General features: G+C 37.7%; 1 protein-coding gene across 2 annotated transcripts in view; it reads right to left on the minus strand.

Annotated features, from left to right (window-relative positions):
• The window catches only part of dnah7 (dynein, axonemal, heavy chain 7), a 72,276-nt gene extending 50,687 nt beyond the window's left edge, over positions 1-21,589 (minus strand). The window contains exons 1-22 of one of the 2 annotated variants that reach the window (XM_071487381.1): positions 21,162-21,589; positions 20,802-20,898; positions 20,464-20,644; positions 20,115-20,190; positions 19,409-19,589; positions 19,232-19,304; positions 18,854-18,979; positions 17,803-17,922; positions 16,710-16,893; positions 16,384-16,563; positions 15,789-16,061; positions 15,305-15,432; positions 13,788-13,866; positions 13,212-13,436; positions 12,884-13,030; positions 12,227-12,406; positions 11,180-11,320; positions 10,695-11,062; positions 8,779-8,965; positions 1,934-2,127; positions 439-637; positions 113-253 (exon numbers count right to left, since the gene is read on the minus strand). In XM_071487381.1, coding sequence (XP_071343482.1) covers positions 113-253; positions 439-637; positions 1,934-2,127; positions 8,779-8,965; positions 10,695-11,062; positions 11,180-11,320; positions 12,227-12,406; positions 12,884-13,030; positions 13,212-13,436; positions 13,788-13,866; positions 15,305-15,432; positions 15,789-16,061; positions 16,384-16,563; positions 16,710-16,893; positions 17,803-17,922; positions 18,854-18,979; positions 19,232-19,304; positions 19,409-19,589; positions 20,115-20,190; positions 20,464-20,644; positions 20,802-20,898; positions 21,162-21,230 — 3,549 coding nt within the window. In that variant the 5' untranslated portion in view covers positions 21,231-21,589. The remainder of the gene's footprint in view (positions 1-112; positions 254-438; positions 638-1,933; positions 2,128-8,778; positions 8,966-10,694; positions 11,063-11,179; positions 11,321-12,226; positions 12,407-12,883; positions 13,031-13,211; positions 13,437-13,787; positions 13,867-15,304; positions 15,433-15,788; positions 16,062-16,383; positions 16,564-16,709; positions 16,894-17,802; positions 17,923-18,853; positions 18,980-19,231; positions 19,305-19,408; positions 19,590-20,114; positions 20,191-20,463; positions 20,645-20,801; positions 20,899-21,161) is intronic. The other variant, XM_071487305.1, reaches the window with a different exon arrangement.
• Between the last annotated feature and the right edge of the window lie 527 nt (positions 21,590-22,116).

The following is a 22,116-nucleotide window of genomic DNA, read 5'->3' on the forward strand; positions in this document are numbered from 1 at the left end:
GAAATGATCATCTTTGTTTTTCAAAGTCAGCCAGATGCTCAACTCTGTTTCTCAAATGTAATTAAATACTATACATGAGAGGCCCAAACAAATACAGTACAGAGCTGATCACCTTCTGTCCTGAACTGATGGCTTCATGGATGTCCTTCGTCCAGTAGACCTGTGAGACACACAACACAGTCTGGCCTGGCCAAGCACGCACCCAGTTGATCCTCAACTCATTGGGATATGCCTGGATTGCTTCGCCAATTACCTGCAATGGAGAAAGGCTTTAACTACGGGGTTTCTCTATCACGGAGATTATTAGAAATGATACCAGGAGAGACCTTGAATGTGCAGGCTCAACTTTGCATTTGTTCAGTTGCTTATATGAGTGAATATAAAAGGAAACATTAAAAACAAACAAACAATAAAGCGCAATAACAGTCCACACAACACCTTATGCAGCGAGGCAATCATGCCATTTTCTAGCTCCAAAAGCCACTTCTCCACCTGACCCCTGGCTTTGGAGGTGGAAATGATATCCAGCAGCTGCACCACTTCTCCCTCACTGCTCTTCATGTGAGTGATGTCCAGCACATCAGTGAACACCACACTAGCGATACCTTCAAAGCACTTCTTTAGATGGGGCTTCACCCTGGAGGAGAGGAAAGCAAGAAAATGGAATCACTTGGTATGGTATTGTATAATATCTATAGTATTTATATATATATACTACTTCAAACAGAAGTGTGTATAGGCGCACACACACACACACACACACACACACACACACACACACATACACACATATATACATATATAGGAATTTCTGCTTTGATTGAGTCCCACTGTTTACATGAAAAAGGTTTTTCTTTCTTGTGCACACCACATCCTGTAAGTTCTGTCATTCCCCAAATCTCAAACTTGTCCTTGGTCCTGATTAATGTAACAAATTGTTCTTGTTTTTGCCAATTTTTATTGTTTGTTACACAATGAACAAGTTCTTTCATCATTTCTATGTTTCTGTAGCTGCAAAGCATAGGCATATTGCCTCAGTATGCAAAAAACATTCAGGAAAATAGGAAATAGGAACAAGTGTTCTGATGCTAAGATATTATTACTTTGGCATCTGGGTGTTTTGTTATTATGCTGCTTTATTAGTCCAACAATGTATTCTGTGACCAATAACTCAAAAAAGCCATAGACATTTTTCCCCTCTTTCCCCAACATTACACTGCCCTCCACAGCAGACCTCAAAACTCAGCCAGTCTGTACAGAAGAAATCTGGTCTTTTCAGAAGAGCTGATGATTGTGTGCACCTTTACTGATGTGATGGGAATCCCAACAGTCAGAGAGAGGACTGAAGGATAGCAAAATGAAAACGAAAGGAGAAATAGAAAGCAGGAAGAAAGTAAGAGGCTGGAACATATTTTGTCTGGATTCACATTTAACCAAACGACCTGGGTGAAATGGGACAAGGGTTGGTTATCAGTAAGAACTTGGCTTCTGGAGGAACACTTTAGTGGTAAAAAAAATCCAATTGCTGGCTGAATATTTCCCAACCCTAACATCAGTTTCTCGAAGGCCATAACTCCTTTAAAGTGTGTTCTATTTCATTTTCTAGCTTTGTTCCTTTCACATGCTGAATCTCTGTTTGAATCTCTTCCATCATTTCCTTCACCTAATATCGTTGTACTGAAGCAGGTTTGGGTTTAAGTTCATTTATCACTGTCTACACACAGTACACAGACTAGTTTTAAGCGTTGTGTGAACTGAAAATCAATTAAAACTCTTTCAGAGCAGGCTACAAGTGGACTTAAGTATTTTCCTGGGCTAACCAAGTATACCAACGACACACAAAAACTGATACTGCTACTAATTGTACTCAAGTATAATGATTATTATCATAAAACATATAATTATGATTGTGGGCACAAATTTGTCTGTTTACCTTGTGGGGTCTTTGGTCTCAGAGAGGATTTCAAGCAGCTCCTCATTAGACAGGAAGAAGAAGCGAGGAAAATAGAGACGTTTCTTCTCCAGGTAGTTATTAAGACCTTTGAGGATCATCTCCAGAAGCTCGTTGGACTTTTTTAGCCTCTCCAGCATCTTTTCAATGGTTATCACTACCAACACATGCTTGTCCTACAGGAGAAGGAAGAAAAAAGCAAGTAATCAAAAGTACTTTTACTTCAACAATGGTTTCAGAGGTCAAAAACCAACATGGGTCATTTTATTGTCATCACCAACATTTAACAATGGATGCAGTAGTAAGGATATATATACATTAGAAACACAAAAATGAGCATGTTCGACCCCTTTTGACAATTTTAGGTCCATGCCGAATTATTTCAGAATCCTAGTTTCAGGTCTCTAAAGGTGGTAAATTGGCACTAGCAGCTGATACTGTAACTACCCATTGCTAAGAAAATATCTATGTCCTTGGCATCTTTGGACTGTGAATCATTTTTCCAATGGAGCAATCAAGGCCACAAAGGCTCACTACAAAAAAAACAGCAATTGTATCACATTTGTCCCCCAAATAGGCACACCCTTACTTTTGTACCATGGCTGCTTCTTCTATAAGAACTGATGTATATGAAATGACACAATGCTCTGCATCACGGTTGATACGAGTTGCACTTAAGTGTCTGTTTCAATTAAACACAAATTTTAATCCCAAAATACAAATAACATTTAAAATACACTGCACATTGTTAGTTTATCAAGGAAACATATGACAGGAAGATGGTTTGTTGTGCTCATATTTTTCCAGTGGTGCAGTGTTGTCATTGCTGCCTTGAAGGTAACACAAAAAAACTGCAATATCTTCCTTTAGCAACATCCACTCTGTGCTTCACAGTGAGGCCCACTTGTCACACAGCACCCTAGAAAAATCTGTGATGGGACAGTAATAGAGATTTTACCTGAGGCCTGTCTAGCACCTATGAAATATTTCAGCTCTGATATCATCTCATCTGTACACTAATTCAATATCCTCTGGAACTGTCAGCCCCAGGAAGTGCCTAAATAAAAAGTCTATCTAATCTTCAAGGTTGGACACTGAATGCCTGAACCTGCTCATATGAAAAAGCTCATATGCTGAATCTGCTCATATGAAAACGTTGGCGATTCTGAAATGAAGTGCACAGCCTGATATCCTCTGAATGGAATGAAATAAAATGCAAGAGGGGGCATAATGTTGAGCTACTGTGGAGTAACATAAGGACATGCCTCCCTTATTTGCCTTTTATTGCTGAAAATTCCTAATAGGAATAAAAGGCAGATGCATCAAAAAAGGTTTACTTCCTTTGTTACTGTTACCTGTTACTCTGCTGCCTTTTAATCACTAACCCACCCTGATAATAAAATAAGTCATATAGATAAACCTGCAAGAAACAATTTTCTGAATCTACAATTGTCAACATGATTTCTAGCTTTTGTAAAGGGAAACAGTATGAACTGTAAGGGAAATGGATGATGGTTAATAGGTAGCCCCGAATACTTTAATCTTTGATGAATGATCTATTTGCCTTGAGCCTGTTTTTGCTTTGTATCTATAAACGACCGGATGTCCAAGAGTTTTCACATCTCCACATGCAACATGTAATGTTCAGCCACAACCATACAGTAACGGATTCTCTGGGAAAATCTATGATTAATATTATAGGAAAGGCTACAAAAAAGAGGATTAATGGTATCACACTGCTTTGACTTGGTACAGCTTCTGCTTTGTAACAGGGTCACTGTCCACTGAAAGACTTCTGTTCAAAAGAATGCTGTGGAATTGTAAAGGCTATATAGAATGAGATAATCGCTTCTGATCTCCCGTGATTAGTTTTGATTTCTTATGATGACTGCAACAGAGGCACTTTTTCTTTTCCCCTGTCCACAGCTGATATAGAAGGACTTCAGTCTGTGCAGGTAAAAAACATGACCTAAAGAAACATTTTTTTTTGTTCTACACTGATACACCCCACACATCCACAACATAAAATGTCTTGTGTGTTTAAGGCACATTCTGCAGACTATTACATCTTCAAAAGTGTGAATGTAATATTCAATGAGGTATTCTTTTACTGTCTACTGTTGTGTTATTACTGACTGAATCCTTGAGTCTATTAGTAAACAATATGTTAGTCATCTTCCCCATGAGCATTAGAGGGTCAATTGTATGTCCCTCCCTATGCAGCACACCACATCCTGCAAGGATGTGGTGTGCTGCATAGTTCAACAGACGCAGGCAAATTGAAAGAAGTCTTTTAAATTGATTTGGCCCTGTTTTATCTGCAAATGTGCATGCAATAGCAGATAAATGACACATTAAAGAAGACAGCAAATTAAAAAAAAGTGGAGGAAAATGACATGTGAAGGCGCTCAAAGATCAGTGGATCTTGAGCAGCTCCCAGTGGTTGGTTGTACAAAGAATTACACCCTTGTGTGATTTTAGGGTAGGGGAGCCCATAGCCCGCCTTACATTACACTGTTCTGTGGTATTATGGAGTGGAGACGATTCCAATTTTATGCACTGCTAACCAATGCTATGGGTGAGGTGAAGGAAAGTGTTATTTGTCAGATTTGGATGCAGTATATGCCTATGATGGGTGTGTTTTTCCCATTACTTGCCTATATAGTGTAGTGAAGTACAATCATTAGCTTTAAAAATTGCAAAATATTTTTCATTTCAGAAGAAGAGCAAAATGATAATCACAATTTTACTTTCCACAATGATTTCATCTTTTACTACTGGTATGTCTCCCATATATATTTAGAATGTGGATAAAAGACACAAAACTCAACATCAATCTTGTTTCTAAAATTATTTTGACAAATAGCTGGGCTGAGAATTAAAACTGTTGTAATGTCCTGGAGAGCAAGTAGATTTGGGATTCCCAAGATTATGATTTAGAATTGTCAAACTTTCAACAGTCCTATCCAGATTGGTAGCCATTCAGTGTATAGAAAACAAAAATCATTAGTAGGATGCTCCTCAGGTTAACTGAAGGACATTTCTGGTAAAAAGTAGCCGGTTTTCTAGTTTCTGAACCTCGTTTATATTTCCCACATATTTTTTTACTGCCTCTATTATATTCATTATTTATTAATTTTTTGATTTTGTCATATGAACTTTGCACAGACACACCTTTTCTTTCATTAAGTGCTATCCCAACTCCTGAGATGCCCTAAAAAATGATGATTTAGTTGTAAACCAACATGTTTTGATGGCTTTCTTTCTCACAGAGACTTTAGTTTTCATGTGAGGTTTCAAGAGATTGACAGTAAGCAGCTCAACTCAAGTCAAGCATAGAAAAAAAAACTTTATCAAATCAAAATCCTCAAAAACTCGTTATCAGTGTGAATTATTCCCCTCAAGCGATGTTAAAGTTATAGGAAGGAGGTCTTCAAACTGTTCCAGAATAAATGGAAGGAAATGTCTTTCATGAATTTCTAACTGTTGTGTCCAAATGAGCACTGAACATGAACATCCTTTGGGAAAATAGTAACTTACTGTCTGTGGGTGGCACAATCATTAGGAAAAAAATGTATGTTTGCAGAGTACTTAATGCAGCTCCTGTGTTCACTGCTGAGTCAGATGACAAAGACAAGTTCAATGATGAGCATACCACTACAGCTACAACTACATGTGATTGTGAAGTCCCAAATAAAGTATGTTTAAGGACATATCGAGGATGGTGGAAGTTAGCTTTTGGCTCTCAAATTCATTCATGTTGACATGTTATGCAGCAAATTGTGCTCACGTCTTTCTTAACACTAAAAAACTGAGGTCAGCTAAAAAGTGGTATTATGTTATAGTATATCAAGTGTGTAGTCTTTCTTGTAAAGTACACACTTACCAGTCAGTTCAGGATCCTCTTAATTTCTTACCATAGTTTGGCACAAATATTAAATTCCTTAGTGTTGACATTTACCAGACTTATTGTGTAAAAAAGAGCAGACTGGATGTTTTAATACACAGAGAGAGGTGGCAACAGGTTACAATTTACCTGGAAGAATTACCTAATTGTTTGTTGTGATGTGCATTAAAAGGTCATTCTAAGAGACAATTCAGAGAACAACAGAATTTGTCTCCAACCAGTGTGAGTTGCTAGTGTGGTGAAAAGGATGAAATTCATTGTGCACTGTTATTACCTGTACTTCTGATCAGTGTTTTGACACAGTAAGCACTAAGTAAAACAGGACAAAATTTTTGACTATCTTCAGGGCCCTGAGGCTATATAACTGCCTTACTAAGGAAGAAAATGCCAAATTAATATAGCTTATTTACTTTCTGATTAACAGTCGGTAACAATGGAAAATCATTCCTGACTGTCTAAGCCCATTAAGGTAACTAAGCAGCTTTGTAGAGGCTTAGCAGTTTAACAAAACACAAATATGCAGCAGTACTATTATACACATAAGGAAAAGCTCAAAAGCTACCTTGTCACATTTTTTGTACAATAAATGTGTTCATAGTACATTAACATAACAAATAACACAGAAGGATCCATGTTTGAAACAGGGACAATAAATAATATAAACAATAGAAATAATAAATAAATAAATATTAAAGACTGAACGTTAACTAGATAATAAGGTTGATTGATAGGCAAAATAAGGCCATATTATAGTGCCAACATTTGTGCAAACATGCTCCATAACTGCACACACAACTCAAGTTAGACTAGACAGTATGCATGCTCATCTCTGTGTGTAGGCTCCCTATCCCTTGGTGACCTCATTTTCTTTGTGGCGCAGTACAGCCCTGCCCCTTCCAGACAAAATCCATAATTTCTATTTGATGGTGCAGTCAGCCTGGGCTTTCTGGAGGACACTGCCTGAAATTGATGTGTCTCATTTCAGGTCTACTGAGGACGCCAATTACCCTTTGGAAACTCTTTGAGGAGGCTGGTGCAACACTCACTTTCTATCCTCGCTCTGTTGTTTTTGCCTTGCTCTCTATCCTTTTCCTCCTGATTCTCTCCTCTCCCTGCTCTGTCTTTCCCTACCTAGCTTTGTTTAAATAATCTTTTTTGCCTCTGCTATATATTTCTGTGACCCTCCATTTACCTTTTACCAGAGTCACTCTCACCCTGCTGTCACTCTCACGCTTGGGAATGATTGTGAGTTTGTTTACTCCACCTGGTCAGGTTTATGCTGTCATACAAGTCAGTGCTGTGTAATGATTTTCATCTGATTATAGACAATCATATATTTTATTCTTGTATTTTTCACTGCCTGGTAATATACCAGGCGTGAACTGTGCATGTCGTATCTGAATTCAGATCTTTATTTGGAGTTCAAGCCACAGGACTCCTGACTATATTACAAGTTATGAGAAAAAGATTTTCAGACCTACCTTCTTTGTTGCCTCTGAACATTAAACCCAGCTCTCTGCTGACATAACAAGCAAAATTTCATGATTTGCAGCATGTCACTATTTCCCACTACTGGTTCTGTTTTATTGTTTTCTTCATCATTGAATGTGTACAGTTACAGAGGATCATTATCACTCAGATTAAAGAGAAATTATCCAAACACAACAACCATTCTGAAGGAATTTGCTCTGTAAGATCAATACAGCAATTGAATGGTTGTATGAGATTTTGTGCTCTTCCGAACTATCCATCTGTTACTGTTCAACAAATTTACATAGAAATATAAAATAAATATTTAGATTTGGATCTTATACTTCTTATGCTAGGCCACTTCGTGGTTTGCAGCATGTCACTATTTCCCATATATTACAGCATACAAACTCAAAAACCCAAACTTTATTTAAATAAGAAGAGTTTCTGTGCATAAACAAAAATACGTTTTAACAAAAACAGTGTGCAAAAGATGTCCACTGTGCCTCTCCAGTCTCTACTGAGGTTTTGCAACAGGAATACGAACCTGTCAACAGTATCTGGTTTCGAGGATGCCCTGTGGAATGTCACAACGTTACCACTGGTGCTAAACACCCTTCAGAAGGGAACTCATGGCCGGGACACAGAAGTAAAGTTTTTGCCAAATGGCTGATCTTTGTGAGCATTGCTTTACGATGCTAAGAGAGTGTAGGAAAGTGGTGGAATTTGCAGCAGCACTGACATGAGTGTTGTAACAGTTGGGTCTGCGAGTGCTTGTGTGTGCACCAATTAGTGAGAGAGAGAGAGAGAGAGACAGACAGAGAGACAGACAGAGAGAGAGAGAGAGAGAGAGACCTGCTCAGCCAATACTGCACATATTCAATGTAACGAATATGATCATGTCTAGTTTCAAGATAGTAGTATCAAATATAAATATTTTTAGTATTCCCCCCGGCTCTAGTGCTCTGACTTCGACAGTAGATGTCTGGCCAACAGGTCTTTGGGGTAGTGTTTTTGTTCGTCTATAGATATATGTTCAGATATATGTTCAGATGAGTTACTGTAATGTTTGCCTATTTATCAGCCTTTTCAAAACTCTTCAAGTTCAACCTCACAGACTCCACTAAAATGTACTATAACATGTACCTATTACCATTCATGGTTATTTCTGACATATTTGCCTTATGTATTGTTGTTCCCCTTATAGTTATAATAGTCCCCCTGTCAGTAATGAAATACAGTCCTCTTATCTTGGAAATATCTGTCCTGAGAATAGATCCTCCTCCCTATTCCTCCTTCTGGATACTGATCCACCCAAGGAAAAGCTCATCTTTTTGCTAAAACGCCTCCACAGAGAGTTCTTTGTATTACAAATGGTCTCCCTAATCATTATTGCATCCTGATGTAGTGATAAAATCACAACAAAACAAAACAAAGTCAAACAACTTACCAGGGAAACTTGTTTCATGGTGTCCCTCCAGGTTTTGTCAACAGTTGTGAAACGGCGTCCCTCTTCAGGCATCTGAGTCATGATGTCTGGGGAGCTGAATATGGGCTCAAGGTAAAGCCAAGTGGACTGCACCTTTAACCATTCATCCAGGATCTCTTGGAGGAGCAGCAATTTGCCCTCCCAATCCCTACAAGAAAAAAACAGAATTACGGCCTTGTGGTTGTATCCCTCTGCCAACCAGTCAAATTGCAGGAGACATGGTCACAATCTCTCCTTCTTTTGTTTTTGTAGAACATTATGATGTCACAGTGAAGTTGACCTTTGGCCATTTGGATATAAAATGTCATCACGTCATCATTTTATCCTATTAGAAATTTGTGTTAAATTGTGTCACAATTAGTGTATGATTTCTTGGTTTATGGCAAAAAATGTGTTTTGTGAGGTCACAGTGACCTTGGACCTTTGACCACCAAAATCTAATCAATTCCTCCCTGAGTCCTATTGAATGTTTATGCCAAATTTGAAGAAGTTCTCTCAAGGTGTTACTGAGATATCATCCACAAGAATGGGATGGATTGACAACCCGAAAAAACCCACTGGCTGTCGCTGGTGATGAGGCATAATGAGAATATGTGGATACAAATGCAAATCATAATTCATATCACTTTACACACATCTCTGCCATTTTCACTTTACCAAGAAGGTTTTAAAAAATTTAATTGACCAATTATCTAATGAAAATAACTAGGCTTACAGATATTTCAATTCAACAAAATCATTCTCTCATTTTTGTGGAATAACAAGAACCCTCTAATTATTATCACTTCACTGAGGTGAAAAGTATTTGGGAACACTAGATGTATATAGGTATTTTGCATTTATTTCCAGATATTCTCTGCCATGTAGTTAGTGCAAGCAGTTGAAAAGGTAGATGAGACTGGCTCAAGTAGTACCTTGTACAGAATACTGACAAACTGATTTATTTATCCTCACTACTTTAACGTCCTCTCCCACCCTGCAGGGTAGATAATGGCACTTTAAAGTCTTCATGTGAAATTACAAAAAAAAGTCAAAAACTTGGCATTATAGTAACAGCTTTAGCATCCTGCCCAATAATGCACAATAGATTTTTAAGAGTTGCAGAGAGTCCTGTGTCAAACTGTGCCTGGCAGCAACAATCTCACACATTATAGAGGATGAGGAATTTTTATTATTTGATGAAGTCTGAGGGAGATAAATAAGTGAAACGCAATGAATGAAGTATACAGTATGCTCAACTGAAACCTTTGTTTTGTAAGTTTCACAGAGAGTATTAACTACAATTCTATGACAAACAAACAATTTCGGTCTTCAGAAAGAGCTATTTGTTCACAAATTTAAATGCTCCAGCTAGGATATCATAGGAGAAAAACTGTCACACCACTGCAGAGTGGGGCAGAATATTGAAGGACTTAACCAATATCTAAATCAAAAAGATTCAAATGTATCCAATTAAAACTTTCACATAGACCTTTCATTACTCCTTCCAAACGGTTGTAAGTAGGTACTTCAATAAGTCCACATGCTGTGGCATTTGTTCAGCAGTCAGTTTCAGAATCTATGAATATACATCTCTCTGTTTGTTTGCTACAATTTGCTACTTGTACAGGGATGCATAGCTCTGGCTGTTAAACTATGGAAGTTAACATAAGAGCTTAGGATGGTGGGGCACAGATAGCTTTATTTGCTATGTAAGTTCTTTGTAGCCCTGTAGGAAGGAATGTATATGCATTGAATGTAGCTCAACAGGTGTTTTATAGAATTTCTTTTCCTATGGACTTAATGAGTTCATGAGTGAGTTGCTTTTCCAAACAATATACCCTTGACACTTAACTACTTGACAAAATGATTTTCAAGCAAATCTTCATATTTCTTACCGTATCTCCACCTCAAATGGCTTAATGAAGGGTGAGCCCCTCATAGTTTGTGTCTTCACAATATGATCATCCAACAGCATCTGGACTTCATCAACAGATGATAGGATGAAGGTGCCTGTCTCTCGGTACACCAGGAGGCTGAACTCAATGTCACCCCACTCACTGGCCATTTTCTCCATGGCCTTCTCCAGGGAGTACTCCTTGCTGGCTGCTTCACTAATGCCTTCAAAGCTGCTCAGGTGCTGATCCAGGTTCATGGATAGGAAGTGAGCCACACATGCCTGGTCATCAGCTGGCTGCAGGGAGATACCAGCCATTTCTGACATGGCATCCCAGTGGCGGTCACGCAGGCCTGGGTTGCACAATACCTATGAAGAACGCAAGAATAGTACAAAGATACAAAGACATTTCAGTTTAAACTATGATTTATTTAAAATTGTTATTTTGACCTGTGTAGATAATAAATTATTATTTTAGTGTCGTACCTGCACAATAGGAATGTGCTCCTTGAAGTCCTCCACCTTTGCCTTCATAGTTGTGGCTATGTTCAGAGCTTTGGGAACTTCAGCGAAGCCTTTCTCCAGCTTATATAGTGTGCGCCAGTAGTTGCCAACATCCCCTTCTACCTACATGGATGGGGTTTAGTATGACAAAGACACTGTAACTAACTAGAACAGCATGCATCTATATACATACGCATATGAGAGCACTTTCCCCTTCACTTGAATGGGAGAACTGTCTCAGACTTTTGGGTATAGGATACATAAATATAGTGGATATATATATACCACTTTCCCATTCAAATGAGAAGGAAAGTGGTCTCTGACTTTTTATCACTTTGTATTTCTATATCTTGTCTTGTGGTTTTATGCTTTATGAAAACAAAACGGCTGTCATTAAAAAAAGAGAGTTGTCTTGCTTTAACACATTGGTATATTCAGACACAGAGATATGGAGATATACACATCTTTCACAGTGCTGAAATATTCTATTTTTGGAAATGACTTTAATCATTCATATTACACTTCATTGGCAGGCAAATTAAACTAAGTTTGTTGCACAGTAACAGCTTTCTCAGGTCAACTTATGGACTTCCAACATATGTTTAGTATTTCTGTAATCTGTCAGGTCTTTCAAGAGATTGCATGAATTGTCATGCAAATAAATATAAAGTTATCAGTTATACCCAGTATTCCCTCCTGATAGCCCCAACATTACAAGATCACACTGTTCTCATATATCTTGCTAAACAAACTCAAGAGTGTCTCCAAACAACAAACATTAATAGGATTTAAAATGGCTTCTATAACCTCCCCAACATCCACACCTACATGTAACGCATGTAACATGTAGACTTAAAGAAAAACTTAAAGGTGCATTCAGTGGCACAACTAAAAATCTGATTTCTGTTTTCCTAATAGACACACATTTTCATGACCTGTATGATGGTATTCCAAGAAACACTGTAATGAAGATAAAGTATGTCATTGTCAAGTCAGAACCGATATAAAGTCATTTTCCACAGCTCATACCTTGTCTGGGTTCACACCGGACAGCGGCCCATGGAGCCACTGCTCATACTGGTTTAGGAAATCTGTGGCTGTCTCATAGAGCCGCAGGAAAGGTATGAGCTTGTCCTGGATCTTCTTACGCTCTGGGTACTGGGAAACAGGCCAGCCAAAGGCCTCCTCCTCTTGGTTGAAATCATTAATCTTTCCAGAGTGTTAGAAGGGTTGGAAGACAAGGAAGGATAGAAGGAAGAAAGAAATAACAAAGTCATGCAAACAATAGATAGATGGATGAGTAAGTAAGTGTCAATGTATGGATGATGAACATCTGGTAAAGCATATTACAGCTCCTGTGACTGAAATATTAATATAGCCAATGATGCCCTCTAGAGGTTAAATGTTGGAATGCACATACTGCAACTCAATGCAGCAATACACTGAACAGTGAATGCAGAATAAAATCAAAGATTATGCTCAGCTATGACATGTTATATGATATATCATTGTTTGGGCATCAGTATAACTACACTCCTTCTGCATCAACTCAATATACAATATTCATCAACTGTCACTCACTGTAGCTTTTTATTTGACAGAACTGTTGCTACAGATTAATCCTTGACTGACCAAACCAATTTTTTCTACAGACCTATATTTTAGAGCAATGAAGTCCTGATGTACCTTCTCCATGGCTAACTCCAGCTTAGCATTAAGGGCCTGGGCTTTCTTCAAGTACTTGCTGAGATCAGTCAGCTCACCAAAGGTGGTAAACTCCACTGTCTGTACAGTATAGCTCTTCAATTCTTCCACAAAACGCTCACGGTAAAACTGGAATGAGTGTAAATACAGAAACACATAGTTTGTTTTCTTGCAATTAACTTTTTTCACTTTATCTTGCCTTTAATTATTTAAATGGGATAGATCACAGTTTTTGGATACAAAAATATCCAGATTCTATTGAAAATAATTCAACAGACAACAATAGACAAAAAGATAAAGAAATACAGACCTTGAGGCCGCTCTGATATTGCTCTGTCTTTTCAGTAATGATCTGTTGGTGTTCTTTAAAGATGGATGGCATGCGCCTAAGCCACTGGATGGTCTCTGTGTTGAGCTTCATGTCCACTGATGAGAAGGTGACAAAGTCCATCAGGAAACACAACTGTGTGTTGGAGTCTGCTAATCTTTGCTCCAACATAGGCAGCTCTGTGGTCTCCACCTTGTTCATGTAGGCCTGGATGGGAACATTAGGGTAACAATACAAACTCGTGTAGTATTCCATTCATACCACAAGAATATTTTATAATAAAAGAAAGTGTGAAATGAAAGAAAGCCTGGAATTTAAAATATTGTAGGTTTTCAATGGCATAAGGTTTATATTAGTCCAACGGGCTTTAACAAAAAAACACCATGCACCAAAGACAAACAAAAATACTAAATTTCATCTATAATTAAACTGATCATTAAACTGAGACTTTAATGTGCAATGTCATTCCTAACTGCTTTGTGGACAAGGTGTGAGAGACACCTGTACACAGCAGACTGCACCAAGCTGGTTTGTGTGACAAGAATATGGGGTAGTTACCTTAAGCTCCATTAGTTTCTGTGTGTCAGGTGGTGTGCTCAATGCCTTCTCTGCAATCTTCTCAAATTCATTACAGAGACTGTGAGAGGGAGAGAATTAATTCAGTGACATATACGAGGGGTTTCACAGACTTACAATCTTATTATGGCACAGCTTGGAGCTAAGAAGCACCACTGAGACAGAGCAGCTAACTCTGGATCTAAAAGCAAAAAGGGTACAACTGTACACCCCCTGTGACCTGCACATTGGGCCTCATGCAAAAACATTTTCATATTCTTGTCCTAAAATTATCTATTTTCTGTGAGGCTTGTTACTACAAGTGATCCAAGTGGGATTCACCAAACTCTCTTAACTGCACAAAAAAGAAAATCAGGAAACAAAAACATAACAAATTTAGAGTCATATTAGAAGTCCCAAAACAATCAGACAATGTTAATAGTGTATCTGTCAATGACATGTCATCGGAACAGCACTGCACTTTGACAGACTGTCAGGTATTATAACAGGATGATAAAGGCCAGCAACCCGTATAAAGACCCTGAGGAAGCTGTTGGAGTGAGATAATTCCAGCAACTACTGAAATGTACTTTCCAAACTGCTGCAATGAAATATTCCAATAAAAATACTAGAATCTTCAAAATTTTCCAGTAGAGTGACAAGCCAAGATGATGATAATATGATGAACAGAATATAAATTTTGCATTAAGTTTATTACAGATATTTTTTAATCAAATCAATTTCACTTTCATATTTAAACTCGAAACACATAAGCCACTATAATTCTTACAGGGACTATTTGTAAATTTTCTCTATTGCAAAACATGCTTTGTTTTTTTCGCCGGGAGCAGGTGGTGGTGATGGTCACTTGACAAGAGCGTGCTAACTTCAGCAGAAGAAACGTGATAGAGACAAGAGTTAGCACAGCCTTTGCTGTATGTCATCCCCCCTCTCTCTCTCCGCAACTTTCCTGTCCCTCTCTCACTGCAACTATAATAAATAAAGGCATAAAATATATATATATATATATATATATATATATATATATATATATATATAGAATATATAGAATATATAGAATATATAGAATATATAGAATGGCAAAACTTAGAAATAGTGCCTTTAAGTTAAACAAGTGTCTTTCACCCCCTATCTAGAAAAGTAGTCTAATTGTTCATGACTCGCATGACTGGTCAGAACTACTCATGAATTTTTTAAATCATAGATTTCGGAAAATTGGTGAATGCTACTAAGTCTCTCAAATTGCTCACACATGCATCTTAATGCACATGTGTCTTTTTGTACAACTGGTTCTTCCTCAAGGCCCGCTGTTTATTTTGAGAGAGAATGGCACACATTTCAGTGGTACGTGTCAAAATTGCTGTTAATCCCTGTCAACTGTTTGTAAAATGATCATTTGCTTCAGCTGTATTTCAAAATGTCTTCATGGATGTGGTGAGAAAATTCTCCTGCTATGATGCTATAAATGAAAAAGTGAAAAAAAAAAAGAATCAACTGACTTCTTGTTGAGTTCCTGATGGTCCTGTAGCATGCGTGTAATCAGTTTCTGCTGAAGCTCCTGAGCATGCTTGACAAGAGAGTGGATGAGCTTATGGGACTGGACCTCAAACATTCCGAGGCGTACCACCTAAACCCCACAGTGTAGGTCAGTATCAGTAAATATTTTAAAAATGTCAAGTGATACACCTATAATACAGCTAATTTTCAAATAAGCATAGTCAGTAGTAATCATGGTAATCATCAAGACTGTTGCTTTTGAGTTTTTAAAATGGTTTCTGTTTTCAGGATTTATTAGATAGTGTCCTGTGGGGAATAATAGTTAGTACTGGACTTAGAGAGTGAAGAAACATTAGATCTACACCTTAAATGCTCAAAATCACCTCAGATTGTTAAGTTGACGTTTCCTTACATTAGACCTGTCTTTTGTACGTTCATACAATTGGATTGTCATTTTTGACAAGTTCCACCTTGCTGATTAAGTACCTTGCATGATGTGTACTGGATCTGGTCAGCGAGATGCTGGTAGTGTACCACCTCTTCCATAAGTTCCTGAAAGGAGTGCTTCTCACTGAGGAACTGCTCCACATCTTCCTCTGCCTGTCTGGATACCAGTGTGGCATATTTATCATACTCATGGACATACTCCTTGGGCCTGACACACTCAGCCCAGAACACCCTGTGCACCTCCTCCTGCTGGGCCTCAAGGATCTCTGGCAGGATGACGGGTTTCAGAGTGCTCCCAAACTGTGAGCTTGGCTGGAAACACATGAAGTGGGGTTTACATCCAGGCAGAAAACCAAAGTTTTTGTTCAGTGGTGCAAGTAGAAAATGAATGCAATGCTATGATTAGCTACTGGAATTTTAAAAACACAAAACAGAGCATCCAAATAGCATATCAGCAGGGAAACCTACCAACCACTGCCAATATTTAGAGCATACACACTGTGTTATATAATTACTGAGGCACAGAAGACCCCTTTTGTGTCTCATTCACTGCATGGAAAGCATAATACAACGTGACTTAATACAGTTAATTTTTTCATAAATACCACAAACACACATCCACATTTCTTCTTACCCAGTCAGGGAACAGTTTGGTCTCCACACGAGGTACCATGCTGATAGACCTGAGCATTAACTCATACACATTAATGAGGGCCTCCTCATACAGTTTGAAGTCAGGCTCAAACTTAATCTCCCTGTCTTCCAGGATCAGATGCAGCACAAAGCCTGGATGCTCGTACACTCGCTCTGATTGCTACAATGATGGAGAACAAACCAAAACAAGAAAAAGAAAAAAAAAACAACTTTAAAAGTGTCCACCTATTCATCGAAGTCAAAATCTAGAATTTAATGAAATCATTTTTTAAGCCTAGTCTGTGAAGTTTTTATGCTTTCTCCTACCAGGTCCTGCGAAATTAGGTTCGTATAGTCCCTTATTGAATCTAATGCAAGGCTCTGCAGCTGGGTGGTCATTAGTGCAGCCGCACAGTTGAAGAAAGAACACATCTTGGCCATGTTGTTAAAGTCAGGAACCTGCTTGTGCCTGTACCCAGAGTAGTAAATGTTTTGCACTGCAGGAATCCAACTAGGATAGAAAACAGCAAAAAAATAACTTTCAAGATTATATTCAATAAATTTGTTAAAATGTACTCAATACCCAAACTACACAAGCAAATGTCAGAGAGACATATACCAGCCACAAAATAACCATGTCATATGCTGGATTGAACTCATGTAACCTCAACAGCTGCTGATTACAAGCCTTCTAAAGAGGCAGAGCCAGTCCAGCTCTGTGTTCATGCTGGGATGGCCCCAATGTCACAGGCCCCTTGAACTAGCCTCTACTTCTCTGAACTTCAGGTCAACTTGTGAAAGGTGAAGGGAACTTCAATTAAAACTTCTGTGCTGATGCAGAGTTATTTGCTGGTGAGGTTAACTATTTATAATGTAGCTAAGGTTAGTCACATGCTAATGTGTTTCCTGAAGCAACATAATGAAAGCTCAATTTGTTACATTAAACTCATCTTAAATAGTGTAAAATTTCATTAGGGTGTGAATATATAATTTATTCTATTGTGATATACAACCTTAGGTCAAACTTTATGGAGTACTGATATGCAGAAAATTTGCAAGAACTCAAGTATGAGGTTGTGGAAGAAATCACTCATTCACTACTCCCTACTCACCATCCAGGGAGTGATGAATGATATTACTGCTGAGGAGTCATATTTTACCCATGCCATCTTAAAGATCTCTTTGTTCACATCATTTAAATATCATTTAAAGTCCTGAGCAGTACAAATATAATGTATCAATGCTTTTGCTTTTCAAAGATGAAATTGTGTTTTTTTTCTAGTTAACAGTACTCCTGAACTCTGTTCATTGCACATCCATTACGTCTGTTCATCAAATCCACAAAGAAAAGCAATTTTGATTCTACTGGTTATTTAACTGAGATCCGGTATCTTGGTGATAAATGATCATGTGGACTCACTCTCCGACGAGGATTCCTCTGGCATTATCAACATGTCTAGTGACAATTTGCTGAAACACAGACAGCTCCATGGACTCCTCTCTGCTGTGGAACTCCCGTACATCTACCAGACGGACATTTCTGAAAGCAGGTCATCCAAGAGGTTAAGATGATTGTAAGATGACAGCAATCATACATTATTGTAATGCGTGTGAAACATGATAATTCTGTATAGTGGAGCCACAAACCAGAAAGCATGAAAACATGAAAACATCATAAATTGTCAATCTAGCACCATTTTCTATTACTATCACTTCTTAAACATTAGTGCATGTCCAGGCCATTAAAACAGCAGCTTTTATTTCCAAATACTGCTCACGAGCGTACAAATACTATGAAAGGTTTGGAAAGCAGTCCCCAGAAATTTCAGAAACCAGGAATACTATTCCTCATGAATAGAGGAAATGATTTATACAATATATAATGCACATGTTTGTCTTTTGCTCAGTGCAAATTTTTTTATTTTCAGCAGGATAGGTGCTTCCAAATGCTACTATGTTGTAATGTTAGCATACAAATATTCCCACAATTGCTGTATAAATAGAATTTATGGATAACATAATGTATGGAGTAACATTCAATTGTGCAAAAATGCCATGATTAGTAAAGGTAAACCTAGCACTGAATGCATTTATTTAGTATATTTACAATATTCATATTGTGTCTGGCACTGCATGTTTTTATGGTCTTCATACTATGTGAGTCACCAACTTCTGTTTACTCCTCACATGTTGTGCTTCTGGCTTGTAGTATAAGCATTACACAATAAAAAATATGAAGAATTATGAACACAATCCTCAAATGATGAAAAATATTTTAAAAAGTCAAAATAACATTTCTAAAAAAAATAATTTTCCAGTATATTATTAACAGTGATTTTTAAGAGCCTAACTCGACCAAAGATTATCAAACTCACTCAACACCTACATTTTTATTTTAGTTAAAATAGTAAACTTAATGATGGGATGGAGCTTTAACTGTAAAGTAAAAAATATATATCCAGCATACTTACTTGTAAGAGAAATGCCAAAGGCACAGCACTTGCTGCATAGTGGGGTTGATAGAGTGAAGCTTATCTCTCATCCTCTTTCGCGCATGGACAAAGGATTTGTTCCATGGTTTTGGCAATACTTCCACTCTGCCAGTGAAAGATAACAGAGGGACTGAGAAAAACAGACTTTTTTACTCTGGCAAAATATATGATTCTTCATTCTACAGGCTTCCAGGCACCACTTATTGAAACCTAGGTTTCCCTTGTACAAAAGAAAACGAGGAATGTCTGTATGGCCTGGTCATGAAAGCCATGCTTCACAAGATGTTTAGGTAGAAGCACTGTATACTTCTCACAAGATAAACATGCAACATTCTCCGTCACATCCTGCTGACTTACTCAACTCTGTGAGGTGGCAGATCTTTTACTTTGTCATTGTCACTTTCTCTTGCATCTCTGAATGTATATTTAACTGAAATCACAAACAAAAGACAATAAACAATATTTGATTATGACATTGTTTTGAATGGCAAATTATCCAGTCACTTAAGATTTTAGGGTAAGTAAAATAAATACGGATTGCTTTCTTGACGCTGAGCAAGTAGTCCTCCTTGATCTCATCGACCAACAGCTCCAGTGGTGTGTTCAGGCTCTTTAGGTAGCATGGCACCATGTCCAGAATGGTCTCAAGGCAAGAGTCCTCCAGGGGAGACACATTCTCCAGGTCTATCCCTTTCTGGATGTAGTAGTTGTATCTCTGATTGGACAGAATATTATACTTTTAGTAACTGTAGGGACTTTTTAAACAAACAATTTCTGACATGATCTTTTGTGACAGTGCCACTGGATGATGAAAAAATTCCATGCCGTGTACCTGAGCTAAAGCTGTCTTTTCATTGAGAGTTCACTGATTAATTTGTCAACTGTGACCTGACACACATCAAAATGCTAAAATAAAAAAAATGTGATAGTGTTATTGCTTGGCCTCAGTATAGGCAAGAATTTTAAAAGTTCACGAAATAGGTGTCATTAAAAGTTATTAATGATAGATATTTTTAAGTGAAGAAAAAAGACTGCATTAAAAAAGAGACATACAGTACCTAGCAACTACAACCACTGACACCAACCAAACAAAACTGTGACAAACACCACCATATCAAGTGTCTTGAAAAGATTATGTGAAAGAATGATGAGCACAATGTCTTCATTATGGACATGTGCACAACAACAGAGGGCCTGTATTCTTACAAATATATTTCATAAAGTGTGTGCTGCATTTCACCATTTCAGTGTCACTCTGTGCTGTAAATTTGGTAGAGCCACATGGTGGACAGCTGCCATCTTCCTCCTCCTGTTGACTAAATAGAACACAAAAAAAATGTCAAAAACCTCCTTATTATATAGCCTTTAATTTCCTGGGCAGTGTAATGTAGCTATTGTTTGGCCTTATCTATAGTTTACAGTACAAAACTGCTATTAAATACTTTACTGCCACCTAAAGGCTTTATAATAAGAAACAAAATTCACAATCTAATTTAATTTAAGTGCCTTATTAGTTAGTTAGTTAGTTAGTTAGTTAGTTAGTTAACCTAAACCCACATAGAGGAAACAGTGATGTAGGTGCAACTCACCATATGAATTTAACCAGAGTTTCACGGAGGTTCTTGTGCTTTTGCTTGAGTTGTGTGCGGCTGCTGCTGCAGGGCTTGAAGGCCCCGGGGATCTGCCCTGCCTTTCTCTTCTGTAACAGGGTCTGGCTTCTGCCATAACTTTTAACAGGTCTACAGTCTGTCACTCCACTAAGCACATCTCCTACATAACACACACAGCAACCAAAAACAGAACTTCTATAACACTTACATATCACAGCAGTATTTAAGAACATATATATATAAATTGGCATAAAACCAATATATGTTATCTCAGTGAAAAATGATTACCAACTCAAAATATTAAAAACTGAACCCACTTTTCAAAGCGTCGTCAGTTCCTTGAGGTTTCTGCTTGAGTGGGGGATACAGCGAAAATGAAGGTCTGGTTTCCATCCACGGTTGTTTTCTGTGGACCTGGAGAATTGACACAGCTACGTTAGATGTGTCTTGGTTAAAATAAGCAAGCAACCTAACAACCTGGAAAATGACTGGTAAAAGATACTCACTTTTTATTTATTCTATCGTTATCGTTATTTTAACTACACAATAACTGAAAACGTTAGCTTGGTGTAAGAGGCAGTTAAAGAGGCAGATAGTCAACTAAAAGTCAAAACCTCAAAACGTCGACAGACAAGTAACTCAGTTGGATGGTTACTGGTTAAGTTTGCTAAACTTACCTGTGGTCGGGTTTGTGGTAAGAATGCTACACTATCTGTATTAGTCGTGTTTTTCCTCGATAAACTCATACTGGAACTAGCAAAGTTATCATAAGCTAACGTTAGCTTGTGCCGTTGCTAGGGCCGTTGCTAAGTAAGCAATGGTGTTGATGACGCTGAAGTCCGTTTCCGACTCGGCAGTTAAGGGTAAAGTTAAGGGAAACTTTTAACTTAACTTTTGCACCTGTTACTGTGGATAAGAAAAAGCCTTAACGCTGCAGGAAACCCGCTTTATAAATAAATACGTGAAGCCTTTATTTGTGTAAAATGCAAAACAAGATTTCACTGTTTTTTTTTGTTTTTTTTTTTCCCCACGTCTAGATCACATTAGAACAAGGTTCAGGTCAAAAACCTCTATGTTTGTACCAGTCAAGTCTGGACTGTAAATACAGCTATTTACATAAAAATACAAAAGGATAACTTTTTTCCTTTCTTTTTAAACCTCTCACAAAAAAATATCAATCCAAAATATACACCTTGTTTATCAATAGAATAGAAATACAAACATTTTCTGATTTTTTTTTTTTTTTTTTTCTGGTTCCTACCTGTAAACCAAAATAATACTTACAAATGCTTATGCTAACATTATCTGCCATACCCAAGTATGTTTAACAGTCCTTTGTGTAACTGTCTGTCTGCTCAAGATCATTTAGAGCAGTATATTCAAATCTAAATATATTAAAATGCAAAACAAGGGAGATTTCACTGTTTTTTTTTTTCCCACGTCCAGACCATATTGGAACAAGGTTCAGGTCAAAAACCACTATGTTTGCACCAGTCAAATCTGGACTAGATTACCCCAGAGAGACAAGGACCTTTTATTGTGCAAATTTGTGAAGCTGTTATTTATCTGTGAAAATGCAAAACGGGTGATTTCACTGCCATCTAGACCACATCAGACCAGTTCCAGAACAGA

The sequence above is a fragment of the Trachinotus anak genome, unplaced genomic scaffold (genome assembly GCF_046630095.1).
Source record: "Trachinotus anak isolate AG129_WGS33_773 ecotype Australia unplaced genomic scaffold, CSIRO_AGI_Tana_v1 ptg000001l, whole genome shotgun sequence".
Classification (NCBI taxonomy): domain Eukaryota; kingdom Metazoa; phylum Chordata; class Actinopteri; order Carangiformes; family Carangidae; genus Trachinotus; species Trachinotus anak.